This window comes from Oncorhynchus mykiss, chromosome 6, assembly GCF_013265735.2.
Source record: "Oncorhynchus mykiss isolate Arlee chromosome 6, USDA_OmykA_1.1, whole genome shotgun sequence".
Classification (NCBI taxonomy): Eukaryota; Metazoa; Chordata; class Actinopteri; order Salmoniformes; family Salmonidae; genus Oncorhynchus; species Oncorhynchus mykiss.
Window position 1 is genome coordinate 95,989,245 of NC_048570.1, and position 24,265 is coordinate 96,013,509.

At 48.5% G+C, this 24,265-nt stretch overlaps 2 protein-coding genes across 2 annotated transcripts in view; one reads left to right on the top strand and one right to left on the bottom strand.

The window, feature by feature from the left end:
• Positions 1–24,265, bottom strand: part of cep89 (centrosomal protein 89) — a 173,174-nt gene that overhangs the window by 8,440 nt on the left and 140,469 nt on the right. Inside the window, exon 20 of the mRNA XM_036981811.1 lies at positions 7,390–7,559. Coding sequence (XP_036837706.1) covers positions 7,390–7,559 — 170 coding nt within the window. The remainder of the gene's footprint in view (positions 1–7,389; positions 7,560–24,265) is intronic.
• LOC118965000 (E3 ubiquitin-protein ligase RNF182-like) lies at positions 7,689–23,656 on the top strand. The gene is made up of 2 exons (XM_036981668.1): positions 7,689–8,320; positions 22,597–23,656. The coding sequence occupies exon 2, from the start codon at positions 22,608–22,610 to the stop codon at positions 23,373–23,375; it is 768 nt and encodes a 255-aa protein (XP_036837563.1). The 5' UTR covers positions 7,689–8,320; positions 22,597–22,607; the 3' UTR covers positions 23,376–23,656.

Sequence of the window (24,265 nt, forward strand, 5' to 3'; positions counted from 1 at the left end):
ACTGTCTGGTTGGGGTTGATACAGCACCACTGTCTGGTTGGGGTTGGTACAGCACCACTGTCTGGTTGGGGTTGGTACAGAACCACTGGCTGGTTGGGGTTGGTACAGCACCACTGTCTGGTTGGGGTTGATACAGCACCACTGTCTGGTTGGGGTTGATACAGCACCACTGTCTGGTTGGGGTTGGTACAGCACCACTGTCTGGTTGGGGTGGGTACAGCACCACTGTCTGGTTGGGGTTGATACAGCACCACTGTCTGGTTGGGGTTGATACAGCACCACTGTCTGGTTGGGGTTGGTACAGCACCACTGTCTGGTTGGGGTTGGTACAGCACCACTGTCTGGTTGGGGTTGGTACAGAACCACTGGCTGGTTGGGGTTGGTACAGCACCACTGGCTGGTTGGGGTTGGTACAGCCCCACTGTCTGGTTGGGGTTGATACAGCACCACTGTCTGGTTGGGGTTGATACAGCACCACTGTCTGGTTGGGGTTGGTACAGCACCACTGTCTGGTTGGGGTTGGTACAGAACCACTGTCTGGTTGGGGTTGGTACAGCACCACTGTCTGGTTGGGGTTGGTACAGCACCACTGTCTGGTTGGGGTTGGTACAGCACCACTGTCTGGTTGGGGTTGATACAGCACCACTGTCTGGTTGGGGTTGGTATAGAACAGGGGAATGCTTGCAGAGATGAACTATCAGGTTAGAGACAGGAACACTGACATGACGGTAGACCATCAGAGATGAACTATCAGGTTAGAGACAGGAACACATGACAACACTAATGAGATGTTATCATGGAGAGACAGTCAGACAGACAGAAATGTGGGAAATGGTTGGTGGGGCTCAAAACAATAATCATGTCAAATAAGTTGTTGTTTTGTGATATCATTAAGAACGGTGTAACCAAATAATGGTAATTCTAACAATGTATACGTCCTAGTTATCAGATCTAAATGTTGTGGAACTTATTTGATTAAATATGAAACTATTTGTGAGAAGATGAAATGTGATTTTAGCCTTCTAAATTATAATTATTTTTCATGTAAAAAATTACCCAGTCAGTAACCACGCCCACGTGAGCACAGACATTATGCCAAAAGGAGGGAACGCCCCTTTTCCCCCCAGATTGTTTAAGCACTCTAGTCTAGTAAACTCGACCGAGGACCACCGCGTGTGTACCTTTGAAGGATTCAGTCTAACGGGGACGAGAGGGGAAGAGCATTTCCCTTCCACCACCGTGTGGTCTGACATTTTTAACCATTCTAAACAGACACTTCCAGAACAAAGGACATGGTGGCCAACCAGAGACTTTATGTCTAACTATTCGTCACAGACGGATTGGGCGATTTCAACAGAGAGAGACGACAAAGACATACAAGCGTAAATATGTACATTGCATTTCTAAATCCAAATGAGCGGTTGTTAGGGTGATAACTATCCATATTTACGATGAGCATATTATTCAACTGTAAGTACGAATTTCTTTGTCGCTCTTTCTTTTCCCACCCGTTTTCATTATGTAACAAGCCGTCATATCGGGTTAGTCCACTAGGGACCTTTCATTGTGTAACAAGCCGTCATATCGGGTTAGTCCACTAGGGACTTTTCATTGTGTAACAAGCCATCATATCGGGTTAGTCCACTAGGGACTTTTCATTGTGTAACAAGCCGTCATATCAGGTTAGTCCACTAGGGACTTTTCATTGTGTAACAAGCCGTCATATCGGGTTAGTCCACTAGGGACTTTTCATTATATAACAAGCCGTCATATCGGGTTAGTCCACTAGGGACCTTTCATTGTGTAACAAGCCGTCATATCGGGTTAGTCCACTAGGGACTTTTCATTGTGTAACAAGCCGTCATATCGGGTTAGTCCACTAGGGACTTTTCATTGTGTAACAAGCCGTCATATCGGGTTAGTCCACTAGGGACTTTTCATTGTGTAACAAGCCGTCATATCGGGTTAGTCCACTAGGGACTTTTCATTATATAACAAGCCGTCATATCGGGTTAGTCCACTAGGGACCTTTCATTGTGTAACAAGCCGTCATATCGGGTTAGTCCACTAGGGACTTTTCATTGTGTAACAAGCCGTCATATCGGGTTAGTCCACTAGGGACTTTTCATTGTGTAACAAGCCGTCATATCGGGTTAGTCCACTAGGGACTTTTCATTATATAACAAGCCGTCATATCGGGTTAGTCCACTAGGGACCTTTCATTGTGTAACAAGCCGTCATATCGGGTTCGTCCACTAGGGACCTTTCATTGTGTAACAAGCCGTCATATCAGGTTAGTCCACTAGGGACTTTTCATTGTGTAACAAGCCGTCATATCGGGTTAGTCCACTAGGGACCTTTCATTGTGTAACAAGCCGTCATATCGGGTTAGTCCACCAGGGACTTTTCATTGTGTAACAAGCCGTCATATCGGGTTAGTCCACTAGGGACTTTTCATTGTGTAACAAGACCTCATATCGGGTTAGTCCTCTAAGGGACTTTTCATTGTGTAACAAGCTGTCATATCGGGTTAGTCCACTAGGGACTTTTCATTGTGTAACAAGCCATCATATCGGGTTAGTCCACTAGGGACCTTTCATTGTGTAACAAGCCGTCATATCGGGTTAGTCCACTAGGGACTTTTCATTATATAACAAGCCGTCATATCGGGTTAGTCCACTAGGGACCTTTCATTGTGTAACAAGCCATCATATCGGGTTAGTCCACTAGGGACCTTTCATTGTGTAACAAGCCGTCATATCAGGTTAGTCCACTAGGGACTTTTCATTGTGTAACAAGCCGTCATATCGGGTTAGTCCACTAGGGACCTTTCATTGTGTAACAAGCCGTCATATCGGGTTAGTCCACCAGGGACTTTTCATTGTGTAACAAGCCGTCATATCGGGTTAGTCCACTAGGGACTTTTCATTGTGTAACAAGACCTCATATCGGGTTAGTCCTCTAAGGGACTTTTCATTGTGTAACAAGCTGTCATATCGGGTTAGTCCACTAGGGACTTTTCATTGTGTAACAAGCCATCATATCGGGTTAGTCCACTAGGGACTTTTCATTGTGTATCAAGCCGTCATATCGGGTTAGTCCACTAGGGACTTTTCATTGTGTATCAAGCCGTCATATCGGGCTAGTACACTAGGGACTTTTCATTGTGTAACAAGCCGTCATATCGGGTTAGTCCACTAGGGGACTTTTCATTGTGTAACAAGACCTCATATCGGGTTAGTCCACTAGGGACCTTTCATTGTGTAACAAGCCGTCATATCGGGTTAGTCCACTAGGGACTTTTCATTGTGTAACAAGCCGTCATATCGGGTTAGCCCACTAGGGACTTTTCATTGTGTAACAAGATGTCGTATCAGGTTAGTCCACTAGGGACTTTTCATTGCACCGTGTTAGTAATCAGTGTATAATCTATCCTGTGTGTGTGATTATTTAGTTATTTAGTAAATACACAAATTGGCTGAATTATTTATCGCTGATTCGTCATGGAGACTAGGGTTTGTGCAGATATATAGGATATTACGACGTATCAGAATGAGACTGAAATAGGAGCAAATGAATGATGGATGACAGTATATCAATATATTCTCATATTTTTGAGTTAATTCAGGAAACTGTAACTTGTTAAAAAAAACTTTTTCCATGGTGCCCCAAATTAATACTTAATTATTTGTTATATGATTAATTTAATCGCGTAATAATTGGATGAATAGCCGTCATCGCATTAATGGTAGTCACGACACAGACTACATCCACATTAATGGTAGTCACGACACAGAATACATCCACATTAATGGTAGTCACGTCACGACACAGACTACATCCACATTAATGGTAGTCACGTCACGACACAGACTACATCCACATTAATGGCAGTCACGTCACGACACAGACTACATCCACATTAATGGTAGTCACGTCACGACACAGACTACATCCACATTAATGGTAGTCACGACACAGAATACATCCACATTAATGGTAGTCACGACACAGACTACATCCACATTAATGGTAGTCACGACACAGACTACATCCACATTAATGGTAGTCACGACACAGACTACATCCACATTAATGGTAGTCACGACACAGACTACATCCACATTAATGGTAGTCACGTCATGACACAGACTACATCCTCATTAATGGTAGTCACGACACGACACAGACTACATCCTCATTAATGGTAGTCACGACACGACACAGACTACATCCACATTAATGGCAGTCACGACACAGAATACATCCACATTAATGGTAGTCACGACACAGACTACATCCACATTAATGGTAGTCACGTCATGACACAGACTACATCCTCATTAATGGTAGTCACGACACGACACAGACTACATCCTCATTAATGGTAGTCACGACACGACACAGACTACATCCACATTAATGGCAGTCACGACACAGAATACATCCACATTAATGGTAGTCACGACACAGACTACATCCACATTAATGGTAGTCACGACACAGACTACATCCACATTAATGGTAGTCACGTCATGACACAGACTACATCCTCATTAATGGTAGTCACGACACGACACAGACTACATCCTCATTAATGGTAGTCACGACACGACACAGACTACATCCACATTAATGGCAGTCACGACACAGAATACATCCACATTAATGGCAGTCACGACACAGACTACATCCACATTAATGGTAGTCACGACACAGAATACATCCACATTAATGGCAGTCACGACACAGACTACATCCACATTAATGGTAGTCACGACACAGACTACATCCACATTAATGGTAGTCACGTCACGACACAGACTACATCCTCATTAATGGTAGTCACAACACAGACTACATCCACATTAATGGTATTCACGATACAGACTACATCCACATTAATGGTAGTCACGACACGACACAGACTACATCCACATTAATGGTAGTCACGTCACGACACAGACTACATCCACATTAATGGTAGTCACGTCATGACACAGACTACATCCACATTAATGGTAGTCACAACACAGACTACATCCACATTAATGGTAGTCACGACACAGACTACATCCACATTAATGGTAGTCACGACACAGAATACATCCACATTAATGGTAGTCACATCACGACACAGAATACATCCACATTAATGGTAGTCACGACACAGACTACATCCACATTAATGGTAGTCACGACACAGACTACATCCACATTAATGGTAGTCACGTCACGACACAGACTACATCCACATTAATGGTAGTCACATCACGACACAGACTACATCCACATTAATGGTAGTCACGTCACGACACAGACTACATCCACATTAATGGTAGTCACGTCACGACACAGACTACATCCACATTAATGGTAGTCACGATACAGACTACATCCACATTAATGGTAGTCACGACACAGACTACATCCACATTAATGGTAGTCACGACACAGACTACATCCACATTAATGGTAGTCACATCACGACACAGACTACATCCACATTAATGGTAGTCACGATACAGACTACATCCACATTAATGGTAGTCACGACACAGACTACATCCACATTAATGGTAGTCACGACACAGACTACATCCACATTAATGGTAGTCACATCACGACACAGACTACATCCACATTAATGGTAGTCACGACACAGACTACATCCACATTAATGGTAGTCACGTCACTACACAGACTACATCCACATTAATGGTATTCACGATACAGACTACATCCACATTAATGGTAGTCACTACACAGACTACATCCACATTAATGGTAGTCACGACACGACACAGACTACATCCACATTAATGGTAGTCACGACACAGACTACATCCACTACTAGAAAAGTCATCCATCACAAATGTAATAAAGAACATCCGAAATAAACAATTATTTAAATATAAAACTACTACAGATGTCAGCAGAGAGCATTCTAGACTAAAGGTCTCTCCCTATAGATAGAAAGACAGACAGACAACTGGGCAGACAGCCAGACAGCCAGACCGATGGACAGGCAGACAGCTCGACCGACTTGATAGACGGACAAACAATCACAGACAGACAGGGCAACTACATCTCAGGGAGAAATTGATCAAGCCAAATCGACATTCACAATATGATTGAATGATGTCAGAATCCGCCAAATCAAATCACTCAAACTTTCTTTGTTGCCAAGTCATCGTCCTCCTGCTCTGCTCTGTACCGTAGGAGGCTTGGGGAATGTTGGATCAATTCTGTCATGCTACTGTTAAAATAACTGAATTTAGATGGTTCAATATTAAAATAGTATGAACTAAGGAGAGAGAGAGATACAGAGAGAGAGGGAGAGAAAGGGGATGGAAAGAGGAGAGAGAGAGAGAGAGAGAAAGGGGAGGGAAAGCGGAGAGAGAGAGAGAGAGAGAAAGGGGAGGGAAAGCGGAGAGAGAGAGAGAGAGAGAGGGGAGGGAAAGCGGAGAGAGAGAGAAAGGGGAGGGAAAGCGGAGAGAGAGAGAGGGAGAGAAAGGGGATGGGATGGAAAGAGGAGAGAGAGAAAGGGCAGGGAAAGCGGAGAGAGAGAGAGAGAGAGAGAGAGAGAGAGAAAGGGGAGGGAAAGCGGAGAGAGAGAGAGAGAAAGGGGAGGGAAAGCGGAGAGAGAGAGAGAGAGAGAGAAAGGGGAGGGAAAGCGGAGAGAGAGAGAGGGAGAGAAAGGGGATGGAAAGAGGAGAGAGAGAAAGGGCAGGGAAAGCGGAGAGAGAGAGAGAGAGAGAGAGAGAGAAAGGGGAGGGAAAGAGAGGAGAGCATTAAAGAGTGAGAGAGAGCGAGAGAGAGAGCACTAAAGAAAGACAATTGAGGACATCAGAAAGAGAGAGAGCAACAGCGAGAGAGAGAACAGCATTAAGAGAACAACAGAGAGCGAGAGTGACACAGAGAGGGAGAGTGACTGTGAGAGAGAGACAGAGAAAGAGAGCGTAACACCGAGAGAGAGAGAACAACAGAGAGAGAGAGTGACACAGAGAGGAAGAGTGACTGTTCCGTCTTTCCCAGGCAGAAGCGCTTGCTGACTCCCCCTCCTCCCCACCTTGCTCTCCCTCCGGGGGCCTGTCATTGGTTTGCGTTGCTAGTGACTCGGCTGCCTGCCTGCTCACTACTCCTGCCTGTGTGTGACTCGGCTACCGTCTCTCTGCCTGTCTGTTTCTCTGACTGGCTGCCTGTTTCCCTGGCTGAGTAGCTGCCTGGCTGGCTGCCTGGTTCTCTGACTGTCTGCCTGTTTTCCTGGCTGAGTAGCTGCCTGGCTGGCTGCCTGGTTCTCTGACTGTCTGCCTGTTTCCCTGGCTGAGTAGCTGCCTGGCTGGCTGCCTAGTTCTCTGACTGTCTGCCTGTTTCCCTGGCTGGTACCTTTTCTGCTGCAGCACTCCGTCCAGGTCGTGCTGTTTGTTTCGTAGAAGCCTCTGGAGGTGCTGTATTTCTGTCTGGTAGGAGGCTGCCCTCCCTGCAAAGTCCTCCTCCTGCTCCACCAGCCTCTGGCCCAGAACCCCCAGGCTGCAGGCTGCCTGCTTCTTGTACACCTGGAGGGGGAGAAGAGGAGGCAGTCAGACCGCTGCCTGTTCCTGGAGAGAGAGAGAGGAGGAGGAGAGGAGACAGTTAGACCACTGCCTGATCCTGTAGAGAGAGAGAGAGAGAGAGAGAGAGAGAGAGAGAGGAGGAGAGGAGACGGTTAGACCACTGCCTGCTCCTGGAGAGAGAGAGAGAGAGAGAGAGAGGAGAAGGTTAGAATGCCGGCTCCCTGTGAGAGAGAGGGGACCCTGTCAGGGGGATGGCTCCACCACAGAACGGACATTTAGCACCACCACTACTACCAGCACCTTGAGGAGCATAGGAGAACTAAGGCTATTAAGTACTCAGACACTGGACCACTGGAGTACCCAGACACTGGACCACTGGAGTACCCAGACACTGGACCACTGGAGTACTCAGACACTGGATCACTGGAGTACCCAGACACTGGACCACTGGAATACCCAGACACTGGACCACTGTAGTACTCAGACACTGGACCACCCAGACACTGGACCACTGGAGTACCCAGACACTGGACCACTGGAGTACCCAGACACTGGACCACTGTAGTACTCAGACACTGGACCACTGGAGTACCCAGACACTGGACCACTGTAGTACTCAGACACTGGACCACTGGAGTACCCAGACACTGGACCACTGGAATACCCAGACACTGGACCACTGGAGTACCCAGACACTGGACCACTGGAGTACCCAGACACTGGACCACTGTAGTACCCAGACACTGGACCTACTGCAGGGTAAGGTAAGGATTTGGGGAAGGGAGAGAGAGGGGTACTTGTTTACCTACTAATGTGTATGTTAGTGTGTTTGTCTCAGTATGTGTGTTAGTGTGTCTGTGTGTGAGAGCACTCAGAGGTGCAGTTATCCACTGTCCAGCAGCCCACCCAGGCAATCATTAACTTCATCCACTGTCCAGCAGCCCACCCAGGCAATCATTAACTTCATCCACTGTCCAGCAGCCCACCCAGGCAATCATTAACTTCATCCACTGTCCAGAAGCCCACTCAGGCATTCATTAACTTCATCCACCTTCCAGCAGCCCACCCAGGCAATCATTAACTTCATCCACTGTCCAGCAGCCCATCCAGGCAATCATTAACTTCATCAACCTTCCAGCAGTGCACCCAGGCAATCATTAACTTCATCCACTGTCCAGCAGCCCACCCAGGCAATCATTAACTTCATCCACTGTCCAGCAGCCCACCCAGGCAATCATTAACTTCATCCACTGTCCCACAGCCCACCCAGGCAATCATTAACTTCATCCACTGTCCCACAGCCCACCCAGGCAGTCATTAACTTCATCCACTGTCCCACAGCCCAGCCAGGCATTCATAAACTTTATCCACTGTCCCACAGCCCAGCCATGCATTTATAAACTTCATCCACTGTCCAGCAGCCCACCCCAGGCACAAATAAACTTCATCTACTGCCCCCCAGCCCAACCAGGCATTCATAAACTTCATCCACTGTCCCATATCCCAGCTAGGAATTTATAAACTTCATCCACTGTCCCCCAGCCCAGCCAGGCATTCATAAATGTAATTATCACATAAAAAAGGTGTCTTGACATTATTTCCCCATCCTTCTTGCCTAGCGTTTCGTTTGGTACAGCGGGGGTTAATATAAGTCTCGATGTGTGCCTATCTTGCTTGAGCAAAATGTTGCTGGTAGACAGAGAAGGAGAGCTGGTAGAGACAGAATGAGAGAGAAGGAGAGAGAAAAGAAGGAGAGAGGAGAGAGAGAAGGAGAGAGAAAAGAAGGAGAGAGGAGAGAGAGAGAAGGAGAGAGAAAATAAAGAGAGAGGAGAGAGAAGGAGAGAGAAAAGGAGAGAGGAGAGAGAGAAGGAGAGCTGGGCTATCTGTTGCTGAGGCAGGGCTGAGTAAAACAGGGCCTGAGAAAAACAGGGCTGTGTAAAACAGGGCTGAGTAAAACAGGGCTGAGTGAAACAGGGCTGAATGAAACAGGGCTGAGTAAAACAGGGCTGAGTAAAACAGGGCTGAGTAAAACAGGGCTGAGTGAAACAGGGCTGAGTAAAACAGGGCTGAGTAAAACAGGGCCTGAGTAAAACAGGGCTGAGTAAAACAGGGCTGAGTGAAGCAGGGCTGAGTGAAGCAGGGCTGAGTAAAACAGGGCTGAGTGAAGCAGGGCTGAGTAAAACAGGGCTGAGTAAAACAGGGCTGAGTAAAACAGGGCTGAGTAAAACAGGGCTGAGTGAAACAGGGCTGAGTGAAGCAGGGCTGAGTGAAACAGGGCTGAGAGAAACAGGGCTGAGTTAAACAGGGCTGAGTAAAACAGGGCTGAGTAAAACAGGGCTGAGTAAAACAGGGCTGAGTGAAACAGGGCTGAGTAAAACAGGGCCTGAGTAAAACAGGGCTGAGTAAAACAGGGCTGAGTGAAGCAGGGCTGAGTGAAGCAGGGCTGAGTAAAACAGGGCTGAGTAAAACAGGGCTGTGTAAAACAGGGCTGAGTAAAACAGGGCTGAGTGAAACAGGGCTGAATGAAACAGGGCTGAGTAAAACAGGGCTGAGTAAAACAGGGCTGAGTAAAACAGGGCTGAGTGAAACAGGGCTGAGTAAAACAGGGCCTGAGTAAAACAGGGCTGAGTAAAACAGGGCTGAGTGAAGCAGGGCTGAGTGAAGCAGGGCTGAGTAAAACAGGGCTGAGTAAAACAGGGCTGAGTAAAACAGGGCTGAGTGAAGCAGGGCTGAGTAAAACAGGGCTGAGTGAAGCAGGGCTGAGTATCAGATCCCCTCTACAACACAGCAGAACTATGAGTCTATATCAGACCCACTCTCTACAACACAGCAGAACTATGAGTCTATATTAGATCCCCTCTCTACAACACAGCAGAACTATGAGTCTATATCAGATCCACTCTCTACAACACAGCAGAACTATGAGTCTATATTAGATCCCCTCTACAACACAGCAGAACTATGAGTCTATATTAGATCCCCTCTCTACAACACAGCAGAACTATGAGTCTATATCAGACCCCCTCTACAACACAGCAGAACTATGAGTCTATATTAGATCCCCTCTACAACACAGCAGAACTATGAGTCTATATCAGATCCCCTCTCTACAACACAGCAGAACTATGAGTCTATATCAGATCCCCTCTACAACACAGCAGAACTATGAGTCTATATCAGATCCCCTCTCTACAACACAGCAGAACTATGAGTCTATATCAGATCCCCTCTACAACACAGCAGAACTATGAGTCTATATCAGATCCCCTCTACAACACAGCAGAACTATGAGTATATCAGATCCCCTCTACAACACAGCAGAACTATGAGTCTATATCAGATCCCCTCTCTACAACACAGCAGAACTATGAGTCTATATTAGATCCCCTCTCTACAACACAGCAGAACTATGAGTCTATATTAGATCCCCTCTCTACAACACAGCAGAACTATGAGTCTATATCAGATCCTCTCTACAACACAGCAGAACTATGAGTCTATATCAGATCCCCTCTACAACACAGCAGAACTATGAGTCTATATCAGATCCCCTCTCTACAACACAGCAGAACTATGAGTCTATATCAGATCCCCTCTCTACAACACAGCAGAACTATGAGTCTATATCAGATCCCCTCTACAACACAGCAGAACTATGAGTCTATATCAGATCCCCTCTCCGCGGGGTCGGAGGAAAGCAGATGTTTCAGGTATTTAGGTATCCAGTATTTTCAACCTAACTTCTGTTAACCCTGAGAAATGGATGTGGGGACAACTCTCGGGCATCTTTTAATGTCTGCTACACTAGGTTCCATTGTCTCCAGCAGCACACTACACTAGGTTCCATTGTCTCCAGCAGCACACTACACTAGGTTCCATTGTCCCCAGCACACTACACTAGGTTCCATTGTCCCCAGCAGCACACTACACTAGGTTCCATTGTCTCCAGCAGCACACTACACTAGGTTCCATTGTACACAGTAGCACACTACACTAGGTTCCATTGTCCCCAGCAGCACACTACACTAGGTTCCATTGTCCCCAGCATCACACTACACTAGGTTCCATTGTCCCCAGCAGCACACTACACTAGGTTCCATTGTCCCCAGCAGCACACTACACTAGGTTCCATTGTCCCCAGCAGCACACTACACTAGGTTCCATTGTCCCCAGCAGCACACTACACTAGGTTCCATTGTCCCCAGCAGCACACTACACTAGGTTCCATTGTCCCCAGCAGCACACTACACTAGGTTCCATTGTCCCCAGAAGCACACTACACTAGGTTCCATTGTCCCCAGCAGCACACTACACTAGGTTCCATTGTCCCCAGCAGCACACTACACTAGGTTCCATTGTCCCCAGAAGCACACTACACTAGGTTCCATTGTCCCCAGCAGCACACTACACTAGGTTCCATTGTCCCCAGCAGCACACTACACTAGGTTCCATTGTCCCCAGCAGCACACTACACTAGGTTCCATTGTCCCCAGCAGCACACTACACTAGGTTCCATTGTCCCCAGTAGCACACTACACTAGGTTCCATTGTCCCCAGCACACTACACTAGGTTCCATTGTCCCCAGCAGCACACTACACTAGGTTCCATTGTCTCCAGCAGCACACTACACTAGGTTCCATTGTCCCCAGCAGCACACTACACTAGGTTCCATTGTCCCCAGCAGCACACTACACTAGGTTCCATTGGCCCCAGCAGCACACTACACCAGGTTCCATTGTCCCCAGCAGCACACTACACTAGGTTCCATTGTCCCCAGCAGCACACTACACTAGGTTCCATTGTCCCCAGCAGCACACTACACTAGGTTCCATTGTCCTCAGTAGCACACTACACTAGGTTCCATTGTCCTCAGTAGCACACTACACTAGGTTCCATTGTCCCCAGTAGCACACTACACTAGGTTCCATTGTCCCCAGCAGCACACTACACTAGGTTCCATTGTCCCCAGCAGCACACTACACTAGGTTCCATTGTCCCCAGCAGCACACTACACTAGGTTCCATTGGCCCCAGCAGCACACTACACTAGGTTCCATTGTCCCCAGCAGCACACTACACTAGGTTCCATTGTACACAGTAGCACACTACACTAGGTTCCATTGTCCCCAGCAGCACACTACACTAGGTTCCATTGTCCCCAGCAGCACACTACACTAGGTTCCATTGTCCCCAGCAGCACACTACACTAGGTTCCATTGTACACAGTAGCACACTACACTAGGTTCCATTGTCCCCAGCAGCACACTACACTAGGTTCCATTGTCCCCAGCAGCACACTACACTAGGTTCCATTGTACACAGTAGCACACTACACTAGGTTCCATTGTCCCCAGCAGCACACTACACTAGATTCCATTGTCCCCAGCAACACACTACACTAGGTTCCATTGTCCCCAGCAACACACTACACTAGGTTCTATTGTCCCCAGCAGCACACTACACTAGGTTCCATTGTCCCCAGCAGCACACTACACTAGGTTCCATTGTCCTCAGCAACACACTACACTAGGTTCCATTGTCCCCAGCAGCACACTACACTAGATTCCATTGTCCCCAGCAACACACTACACTAGGTTCCATTGTCCTCAGCAACACACTACACTAGGTTCCATTGTCCCCAGCAGCACACTACACTAGGTTCCATTGGCCCCAGCAGCACACTACACTAGGTTCCATTGTCCCCAGCAGCACACTACACTAGATTCCATTGTCCCCAGCAGCACACTACACTAGGTTCCATTGTCCCCAGCAGCACACTACACTAGGTTCCATTGTCCTCAGCAACACACTACACTAGGTTCCATTGTCCCCAGCAGCACACTACACTAGGTTCCATTGTCCCCAGCAGCACACTACACTAGGTTCCATTGTCCCCAGCAGCACACTACACTAGGTTCCATTGTCCCCAGCAGCACACTACACCAGGTTCCATTGTCCCCAGCAGCACACTACACTAGGTTCCATTGTCCCCAGCAGCACACTACACTAGGTTCCATTGTCCCCAGCAGCACACTACACTAGGTTCCATTGTCCTCAGTAGCACACTACACTAGGTTCCATTGTCCTCAGTAGCACACTACACTAGGTTCCATTGTCCCCAGTAGCACACTACACTAGGTTCCATTGTCCCCAGCAGCACACTACACTAGGTTCCATTGTCCCCAGCAGCACACTACACTAGGTTCCATTGTCCCCAGCAGCACACTACACTAGGTTCCATTGGCCCCAGCAGCACACTACACTAGGTTCCATTGTCCCCAGCAGCACACTACACTAGGTTCCATTGTACACAGTAGCACACTACACTAGGTTCCATTGTCCCCAGCAGCACACTACACTAGGTTCCATTGTCCCCAGCAGCACACTACACTAGGTTCCATTGTCCCCAGCAGCACACTACACTAGGTTCCATTGTACACAGTAGCACACTACACTAGGTTCCATTGTCCCCAGCAGCACACTACACTAGGTTCCATTGTCCCCAGCAGCACACTACACTAGGTTCCATTGTACACAGTAGCACACTACACTAGGTTCCATTGTCCCCAGCAGCACACTACACTAGATTCCCTTGTCCCCAGCAACACACTACACTAGGTTCCATTGTCCCCAGCAACACACTACACTAGGTTCTATTGTCCCCAGCAGCACACTACACTAGGTTCCATTGTCCCCAGCAGCACACTACACTAGGTTCCATTGTCCCCAGCAGCACACTACACTAGATTCCATTGTCCCCAGCAACACACTACACTAGGTTCCATTGTCCTCAGCAACACACTACACTAGGTTCCATTGTCCCCAGCAGCACACTACACTAGGTTCTATTGTCCCCAGCAGCACACTACACTAGGTTCCATTGTCCCCAGCAGCACACTACACTAGGTTCCATTGTCCCCAGCAGCACACTACACTAGGTTCCATTGTCCCCAGCAGCACACTACACTAGGTTCCATTGTCCCCAGCAGCACACTACACTAGATTCCATTGTCCCCAGCAGCACACTACACTAGGTTCCATTGTCCCCAGCAGCACACTACACTAGGTTCCATTGTCCTCAGCAACACACTACACTAGGTTCCATTGTCTGACACGGCGTTGATGTGGCTCTAGGGTGTTGTGTTATCGAGGTAGTTACGAGTGATGGGAGCTAGATGACTTCATGAATTCCTTCAACAGTATTTCCCAAAGCAGAGGGTGTGAATATCAAACCGTGCCGTGTTTCCTCAAAGTAATATGGGTCCCGGAATCAGAAGGGAATAAGCAGGAAACAAGGAATGCTCCCACCAGCATTTAGGGAAAACATAGACATGTTGGGGGAAGTTGCATGTTGGCAAAACCTATTGGTGTGTTACTATGGTTACTTGACTACATAGCCAGGGAAATGTCTGAAACAGTAAACCATGCACAGGGTGTTTCCCCTACTGCTACTTAGGGGGATTGAAAGCAAAGGTTTCTCTCCATCTCTCTCCCTCCTTCTCTCTCTCTCTCTCCAAGTGACAACAGCTCATTAGCACAGAGAGACAGCCACTGCTCCCTCCCTCTAGGGTGTCAGTCGGTCCTCTTCCTCAGAGAGACAGCCACCTCTAGGGTGTCGGTCGGTCCTATTCCACAGAGAGACAGCCACCTCTAGGGTGTCGGTCGGTCCTCTTCCACAGAGAGACAGCCACCTCTAGGGTGTCAGTCAGTCCTCTTCCACAGAGAGACAGCCACCTCTAGGGTGTCAGTCAGTCCTCTTCCACAGAGAGACAGCCACCTCTAGGGTGTCGGTCGGTCCTCTTCCACAGAAAGACAGCCACCTCTAGGGTGTCGGTCGGTCCTCTTCCACAGAAAGACAGCCACCTCTAGGGTGTCAGTCGGTCCACACAGAGAGACAGCCACCTCTAGGGTGTCGGTCGGTCCTCTTCCACAGAGAGACAGCCACCTCTAGGGTGTCAGTCGGTCCTCTTCCACAGAGAAACAGCCACATCTAGGGTGTCAGTCGGTCCTCTTCCACAGAGAGACAGCCACCGCTTCCTCCCTCTAGGGTGTCAGTCGGTCCTCTTCCTCAGAGAGACAGCCACCTCTAGGGTGTCGGTCGGTCCTATTCCACAGAGAGACAGCCACCTCTAGGGTGTCGGTCGGTCCTCTTCCACAGAGAGACAGCCACCTCTAGGGTGTCAGTCAGTCCTCTTCCACAGAGAGACAGCCACCTCTAGGGTGTCAGTCAGTCCTCTTCCACAGAGAGACAGCCACCTCTAGGGTGTCGGTCGGTCCTCTTCCACAGAAAGACAGCCACCTCTAGGGTGTCAGTCGGTCCACACAGAGAGACAGCCACCTCTAGGGTGTCGGTCGGTCCTCTTCCACAGAGAGACAGCCACCTCTAGGGTGTCAGTCGGTCCTCTTCCACAGAGAAACAGCCACATCTAGGGTGTCAGTCGGTCCTCTTCCACAGAGAGACAGCCACCGCTTCCTCCCTCTAGGGTGTCAGTCGGTCCTCTTCCACAGAGAGACAGCCACCTCTAGGGTGTCAGTCACTCCTCTTCCACAGAGAGACAGCTACCTCTAGGGTGTCGGTCGGTCCTCTTCCACAGAGAGACAGCCACCTCTAGGGTGTCGGTCGGTCCTCTTCCACAGAGAGACAGCCACCTCTAGGGTGTCAGTCGGTCCACACAGAGAGACAGCCACCGCTCCCTCCCTCTAGGGTGTCAGTCGGTCCTCAGAGAGACAGCCACCGCTCCCTCCCTCTAGGGTGTCAGTCGGTCCACAGAGAGACAGCCACCGCTCCCTCCCTCTAGGGTGTCAGTCGGTCCTCAGAGAAACAGCCACCGCTCCCTCCCTCTAGGGTGTCAGTCGGTCCTCAGAGAGACAGCCACCGCTCCCTCCCTCTAGGGTGTCAGTCGGTCCTCAGAGAGACAGCCACCGCTCCCTCCCTCTAGGGTGTCAGTCGGTCCTCAGAGAGACAGCCACCGCTCCCTCCCTCTAGGGTGTCAGTCGGTCCTCTTCCACAGAGAGACAGCCACCGCTCCCTCCCTCTAGGGTGTCAGTCGGTCCTCAGAGAAACAGCCACCGCTCCCTCCCTCTAGGGTGTCAGTCGGTCCTCTTCCACAGAGAGACAGCCACCGCTCCCTCCCTCTAGGGTGTCAATCGGTCCTCAGAGAAACAGCCACCGCTCCCTCCCTCTAGGGTGTCAGTCGGTCCTCTTCCACAGAGAGACAGCCACCGCTCCCTCCTTCTAGGGTGTCAGTCAGTCCTCTTCCACAGAGAGACAGCCACCGCTCCCTCCCTCTAGGGTGTCAGTCGGTCCTCAGAGAGACAGCTGAGGAGAGAGCAGAGCTGCTGCTGTGCAAATCAACAATGAACCTTTCAGCCAGGAAGCAGAGGGGCGGGGCAGTAAAAAGACGCGGTCTATTAAAACACATTGGAGGCCCCTCACCCTTCGGTGTTGTCTAAATGTACTGCTGATATGATAAAATAGGTCCTAGCAGACATTATTCTTTACGATCAGACCGGATTCTTTTTTCAACTCCTATAAATCATTTTCAATAATAACAGTATTACCGCCAAAGTTCTACTGCCTGGTATGCGCTCTCTCTTCCTCATACACAATCTCTCTCATCCCCTTCTCTCTCCTTCATCTCTCTCCCTCTAACCCCTCTTCTCTCTCTCTCTCTTCCTCACACACAATCTCTCTCTCTATCTCTCCCATCCCCTTCTCCCTCCTTCATCTCTCTCCCTCTAACCCCTCTCTCCATCTCTCTCCCTCTAACCCCTCTTCTCTCTCTCCATCTCTCCCATCCCCTTCTCCCTCCATCTCTCTCCCTCCATCTCTCTCCCTCTAACCCCCCCATCTCTTTCTCCATCTAAGCCCCATCTCTCTCTCCCCCCATCTCTCTCTCCATCTAAGCCCCATCTCTCTCTCCCCCCATCTCTCTCTCTCCATCCTCTGAATATATCATGGTGTGTATAGAAGTCACGGTTGTATTTGACTGGATTTAATAATGCACAGACTAGCGTCAAGTCCAAAAATAAACTCACGACAGAAATAGCAATCTACCCATAAATAAAACACCTGTCTTAGGCTACAGTCCACTCTCCACCAATGGGCTTCACCATAGGGTAACCCGTCTCTGAACAGTCAGCCAGGCTAACCCGTCTCTGAACAGTCAGCCAGGCTAACCCGTCTCTGAGCAGTCAGCCACACTAACCCATCTCTGAACAGTCAGCCAGGCTAACCCGTCTCTGAACAGTCAGCCACACTAACCCGTCTCTGAGTAGTCAGCCACACTGAGCAGTCAGTCAGCCAGGCTAACCCGTCTCTGAGCAGTCAGCCACACTAACCCATCTCTGAGCAGTCAGCCACACTGAGCGGTCAGTCAGCCAGGCTAACCCGTCTCTGAACAGTCAGCCACACTAACCCGTCTCTGAGTAGTCAGCCACACTGAGCAGTCAGTCAGCCAGGCTAACCCGTCTCTGAGCAGTCAGCCACACTAACCCATCTCTGAGCAGTCAGCCACACTGAGCAGTCAGTCAGCCAGGCTAACCCGTCTCTGAGCAGTCAGCCAGGCTAACCCGTCTCTGAGCAGTCAGCCACACTGAGCAGTCAGTCAGCCAGGCTAACCCGTCTCTGAGCAGTCAGCCAGGCTAACCCGTCTCTGAGCAGTCAGCCATGCTAACCTGTCTCTGAGCAGTAACCACGCTAACCTGTCTCTGAACAGTCAACCAGGCTAAAGTCATTACATTATCTCTCTGAGTAGAAACAGACACAGTGAATAACCTCTACGTGGAGAAGTCATTACGTTATCTCTCTGAGTAGAAACAGACACAGTGAATAACCTCTACGTGGAGAAGTCACTACGTTATCTCTCTGAGTAGAAACAGACACAGTGAATAACCTCTACGTGGAGAAGTCACTACGTTATCTCTCTGAGTAGAAACAGACACAGTGAATAACCTCTACGTGGAGAAGTCACTACGTTATCTCTCTGAGTAGAAACAGACACAGTGAATAACCTCTACGTGGAGAAGTCATTACGTTATCTCTCTGAGTAGAAACAGACACAGTGAATAACCTCTACGTGGAGAAGTCACTACATTATCTCTCTGAGTAGAAACAGACACAGTGAATAACCTCTACGTGGAGAAGTCACTACGTTATCTCTCTGAGTAGAAACAGACACAGTGAATAACCTCTACGTGGAGAAGTCATTACGTTATCTCTCTGAGTAGAAACAGACACAATGAATAACCTCTACGTGGAGAAGTCACTACATTATCTCTCTGAGTAGAAACAGACACAGTGAATAACCTCTACGTGGAGAAGTCATTACGTTATCTCTCTGAGTAGAAACAGACACAGCCTGCCTTCTGATCGACCACATTATGAAGAACACAATGAACAGCTCAGACATGAGGAGACAGGGACCTTTAGTAGAGATAGAGGCTGCAGAACAGAGACAGAGACATGAGGAGACAGGGACGTTTAGTAGAGATAGTCTTGTTCTAGTCCTGATAGAGGTCAACAACAGTCTGGTGTGTTGTTCTAGTCCTGATAGAGGTCAACAACAGTCTGGTGTGTTGTTCTAGTCCTGATAGAGGTCAACAACAGTCTGGTGTGTTGTTCTAGTCCTGATAGAGGTCAACAACAGTATGGTGTGTTGTTCTAGTCCTGAGAGAGGTCAACAACAGTCTGATGTGTTGTTCTAGTCCTGATAGAGGTCAACAACAGTCTGATGTGTTGTTCTAGTCCTGATAGAGGTAGGGTCAACAACAGTCTGGTGTGTTGTTCTAGTCCTGATAGAGGTAGGGTCAACAACAGTCTGGTGTGTTGTTCTAGTCCTGATAGAGGTCAACAACAGTCTGGTGTGTTGTTCTAGTCCTGATAGAGGTAGGGTCAACAACAGTCTGGTGTGTTGTTCTAGTCCTGATAGAGGTCAACAACAGTCTGGTGTGTTGTTCTAGTCCTGATAGAGGTCAACAACAGTCTGATGTGTTGTTCTAGTCCTGATAGAGGTAGGGTCAACAACAGTCTGGTGTGTTGTTCTAGTCCTGATAGAGGTCAACAACAGTCTGGTGTGTTGTTCTAGTCCTGATAGAGGTCAACAACAGTCTGATGTGTTGTTCTAGTCCTGATAGAGGTCAACAACAGTCTGATGTGTTGTTCTAGTCCTGATAGAGGTCAACAACAGTCTGATGTGTTGTTCTAGTCCTGATAGAGGTAGGGTCAACAACAGTCTGATGTGTTGTTCTAGTCCTGATAGAGGTAGGGTCAACAACAGTCTGGTGTGTTGTTCTAGTCCTGATAGAGGTAGGGTCAACAACAGTCTGGTGTGTTGTTCTAGTCCTGATAGAGGTAGGGTCAACAACAGTCTGGTGTGTTGTTCTAGAGCTGATATAGGTAGGGTCAACAACAGTCTGATGTGTTGTTCTAGTCCTGATAGAGGTCAACAACAGTCTGATGTGTTGTTCTAGTCCTGATAGAGGTCAACAACAGTCTGGTGTGTTGTTCTAGTCCTGATAGAGGTCAACAACAGTCGGATGTGTTGTTCTAGTCCTGATAGAGGTCAACAACAGTCTGGTGTGTTGTTATAGTCCTGATAGAGGTCAACAACAGTCTGATGTGTTGTTCTAGTCCTGATAGAGGTCAACAACAGTCTGATGTGTTGTTCTAGTCCTGATAGAGGTCAACAACAGTCTGATGTGTTGTTCTAGAGCTGATAGAGGTCAACAACAGTCTGATGTGTTGTTCTAGTCCTGATAGAGGTCAACAACAGTCTGATGTGTTGTTCTAGTCCTGATAGAGGTCAACAACAGTCTGATGTGTTGTTCTAGTCCTGATAGAGGTCAACAACAGTCTGGTGTGTTGTTCTAGTCCTGATAGAGGTAGGGTCAACAACAGTCTGGTGTGTTGTTCTAGAGCTGATATAGGTAGGGTCAACAACAGTCTGATGTGTTGTTCTAGTCCTGATAGAGGTCAACAACAGTCTGGTGTGTTGTTCTAGTCCTGATAGAGGTCAACAACAGTCTGGTGTGTTGTTCTAGTCCTGATAGAGGTCAACAACAGTCTGGTGTGTTGTTCTAGTCCTGATAGAGGTCAACAACAGTCTGGTGTGTTGTTCTAGTCCTGATAGAGGTCAACAACAGTCTGGTGTATTGTTCTAGTCCTGATATAGGTCAACAACAGTCTGGTGTGTTGTTCTAGTCATGATAGAGGTCAACAACAGTCTGGTGTGTTGTTCTAGTCCTGATAGAGGTCAACAACAGTCTGGTGTGTTGTTCTAGTCCTGATAGAGGTCAACAACAGTCTGGTGTGTTGTTCTAGAGCTGATAGAGGTAGGGTCAACAACAGTCTGGTGTGTTGTTCTAGTCCTGATAGAGGTCAACAACAGTCTGGTGTGTTGTTCTAGAGCTGATAGAGGTCAACAACAGTCTGGTGTGTTGTTCTAGTCCTGATAGAGGTCAACAACAGTCTGGTGTGTTGTTCTAGTCCTGATAGAGGTAGGGTCAACAACAGTCTGGTGTGTTGTTCTAGTCCTGATATAGGTAGGGTCAACAACAGTCTGGTGTGTTGTTCTAGTCCTGATAGAGGTAGGGTCAACAACAGTCTGGTGTGTTGTTCTAGTCCTGATAGAGGTAGGGTCAACAACAGTCTGGTGTGTTGTTCTAGTCCTGATAGAGGTCAACAACTGTCTGATGTGTTGTTCTAGTCCTGATAGAGGTAGGGTCAACAACAGTCTGGTGTGTTGTTCTAGTCCTGATAGAGGTCAACAACAGTCTGATGTGTTGTTCTAGTCCTGATAGAGGTCAACAACAGTCTGATGTGTTGTTCTAGTCCTGATAGAGGTCAACAACAGTCTGGTGTGTTGTTCTAGTCCTGATAGAGGTCAACAACAGTCTGGTGTGTTGTTCTAGTCCTGATAGAGGTCAACAACAGTCTGGTGTATTGTTCTAGTCCCGATATAGGTCAACAACAGTCTGGTGTGTTGTTCTAGTCATGATAGAGGTCAACAACAGTCTGGTGTGTTGTTCTAGAGCTGATAGAGGTAGTGTCAACAACAGTCTGGTGTGTTGTTCTAGTCCTGATAGAGGTCAACAACAGTCTGGTGTGTTGTTCTAGAGCTGATAGAGGTCAACAACAGTCTGGTGTGTTGTTCTAGTCCTGATAGAGGTCAACAACAGTCTGGTGTGTTGTTCTAGAGCTGATAGAGGTCAACAACAGTCTGGTGTGTTGTTCTAGTCCTGATAGAGGTCAACAACAGTCTGGTGTGTTGTTCTAGTCCTGATAGAGGTCAACAACAGTCTGGTGTGTTGTTCTAGTCCTGATAGAGGTCAACAACAGTCTGGTGTGTTGTTCTAGAGCTGATAGAGGTCAACAACAGTCTGGTGTGTTGTTCTAGTCCTGATAGAGGTCAACAACAGTCTGGTGTATTGTTCTAGTCCTGATATAGGTCAACAACAGTCTGGTGTGTTGTTCTAGTCCTGATAGAGGTAGGGTCAACAACAGTCTGGTGTGTTGTTCTAGTCCTGATAGAGGTAGGGTCAACAACAGTCTGATGTGTTGTTCTAAAGCTGATAGAGGTCAACAACAGTCTGATGTGGTTTCATCAGACCACATCAGAAACATCACACTTGGTGTAAATCTTTTGGTTCTCATTCACCATCACATGTACTTGCCATGATGAGAAACTCATTTTCATGAATGTTTTTGAAATCGTGAAAATATTCTAAATGTCTCGAGTACCTTTGACCTCTTTAATGAACTTGAAAAATGTACCATAAGGTGTAAAGAAATTACCTAACTTCTCTCTCTCCATCTATCTCTCTCCATCCCTCTCTCCATCCCTCCATCTATCTCTCTCCATCCCTCTCACTCACTCCCTCTCCCTCTCTCTCCATTCCCCTCTCCCTCCCTCTCTCTCCATCCCCCTCTCACTCCCTCTCTCTCCCTCCCTCCATCCCTCTCACTCCCTCCCTCCCTCTCTCTCACTCTCTCTCTCTCCATCACCCTCTCTCCCTCCCTCTCTCTCCCTCTCTTCCTCAGAGCATGCGTCCATGATGAGTGTTCCTCAGCCTGACCCGGATGAGATGCCCCCCTCCACCGTCAACCCTGTCACCACCCCCACCCTGAGCCCGACCCCACCAATCACAGACGAGCTGGAGTGTAAGATCTGTTACCAGCGTTACAATGTCCACAACCGCAGGCCCAAGATCCTGGACTGCCTCCACCGGGTGTGTGCCCGCTGCCTCAACAAGATCCTGGACACGGGGGACGTCTTGGGCTGCATTTCCTGCCCCTTCTGCCGACACGAAACAGAGGTCAGCGAATACGAGGTGTCGGGCCTCCCCGACGACTCCAACGTCATATCCTGCCTGGCTGTCAGGGATAAGTCCTGGAGCTCTGACCAAGAGGTGACCCTCACCCCCAAGAGCCTGTCCTCCACCTCCCCCTTGCTTCACTCCTCCAACTGCCTGGTGATCACTATCATGGAGGTTCAGAGGGACATGGGGCCCGGGGGCCTGGGAAGCTCAGACCACTTCACAGAGCACAGCCTGGACTCTATCTCCGTGGGCTCCAACGGGCAGGAGGTTCAGGAAGCCCTGTCCAAGTTGTGTTCGCACGTCCCCAGGATCCTGGTGTGGCTCCTGGGGCTGTTCTACTTCGGGTCCCTGCCCCTGGGCATCTACCTGCTGGTGATCCAGAGGGTGACGCTGGGCATAGTCTGTGTGAGCCTGGTACCGTCCAGTCTGACTGTGTGTCTGGTCTATGGGTTCTGCCAGTGTCTCTGCCAGGGCATGTGTGACTGCTCGTCTAGGGGCTGATTGACTGACTCAACAAGGTACTGACAGATGCTGGGTTTGGAGGGAGGGAAAATACTGGACTGTTGGAATCAACATGGTGTCCTTTACTGCCCCAATCTAGTGACCAGCCGGGTTGGAGGGAGGGAAAATACTGGACTGTTGGAATCAACATGGCGTCCTTTACTGCCCCAATCTAACAACCAGCCGGGTTGGAGGGAGGGAAAATACTGGACTGTTGGAATCAACATGGTGTCCTTTACTGCCCCAATCTAGTGACCAGCCGGGTTGGAGGGAGGGAAAATACTGGACTATTGGAATCAACATGGCGTCCTTTACTGTCCCAATCTAACAACCAGCCGGGTTGGAGGGAGGGAAAATACTGGACTGTTGGAATCAACATGGCGTCCTTTACTGCCCCAATCTAACAACCAGCCGGGTTGGAGGGAGGGAAAATACTGGACTGTTGGAATCAACATGGTGTCCTTTACTGCCCCAATCTAGTGACCAGCCAGGTTGGAGGGAGGGAAAATACTGGACTGTTGGAATCAACATGGCGTCCTTTACTGTCCCAATCAGAACAAGGGGATTGACAATCTCTGTATTGAAAGCTGTTTGCTGAACTCTCCATACAGTCTGTGGATTGAGAACTGGCGCCAACGGGCATTCCAGCCCTGTGTGAGAGACTGGAGACTGGAGACTAATGGAGGGCTGGGTAACAATGGATTGTTGTTGTCAAATTATAAAGCAGGTTTGGCAAACTGTCTCAGAACCTTCCAGTCAAACTGTCAATATGTCTCAGAGCCTTTCAGTCAAACTGTCAATATGTCTCAGAACCTTCCAGGCAAACTGTCAATATGTCTCAGAACCTTCAACTGTCTCAGAGCCTTCAACTGTCAATATGTCTCAGATCC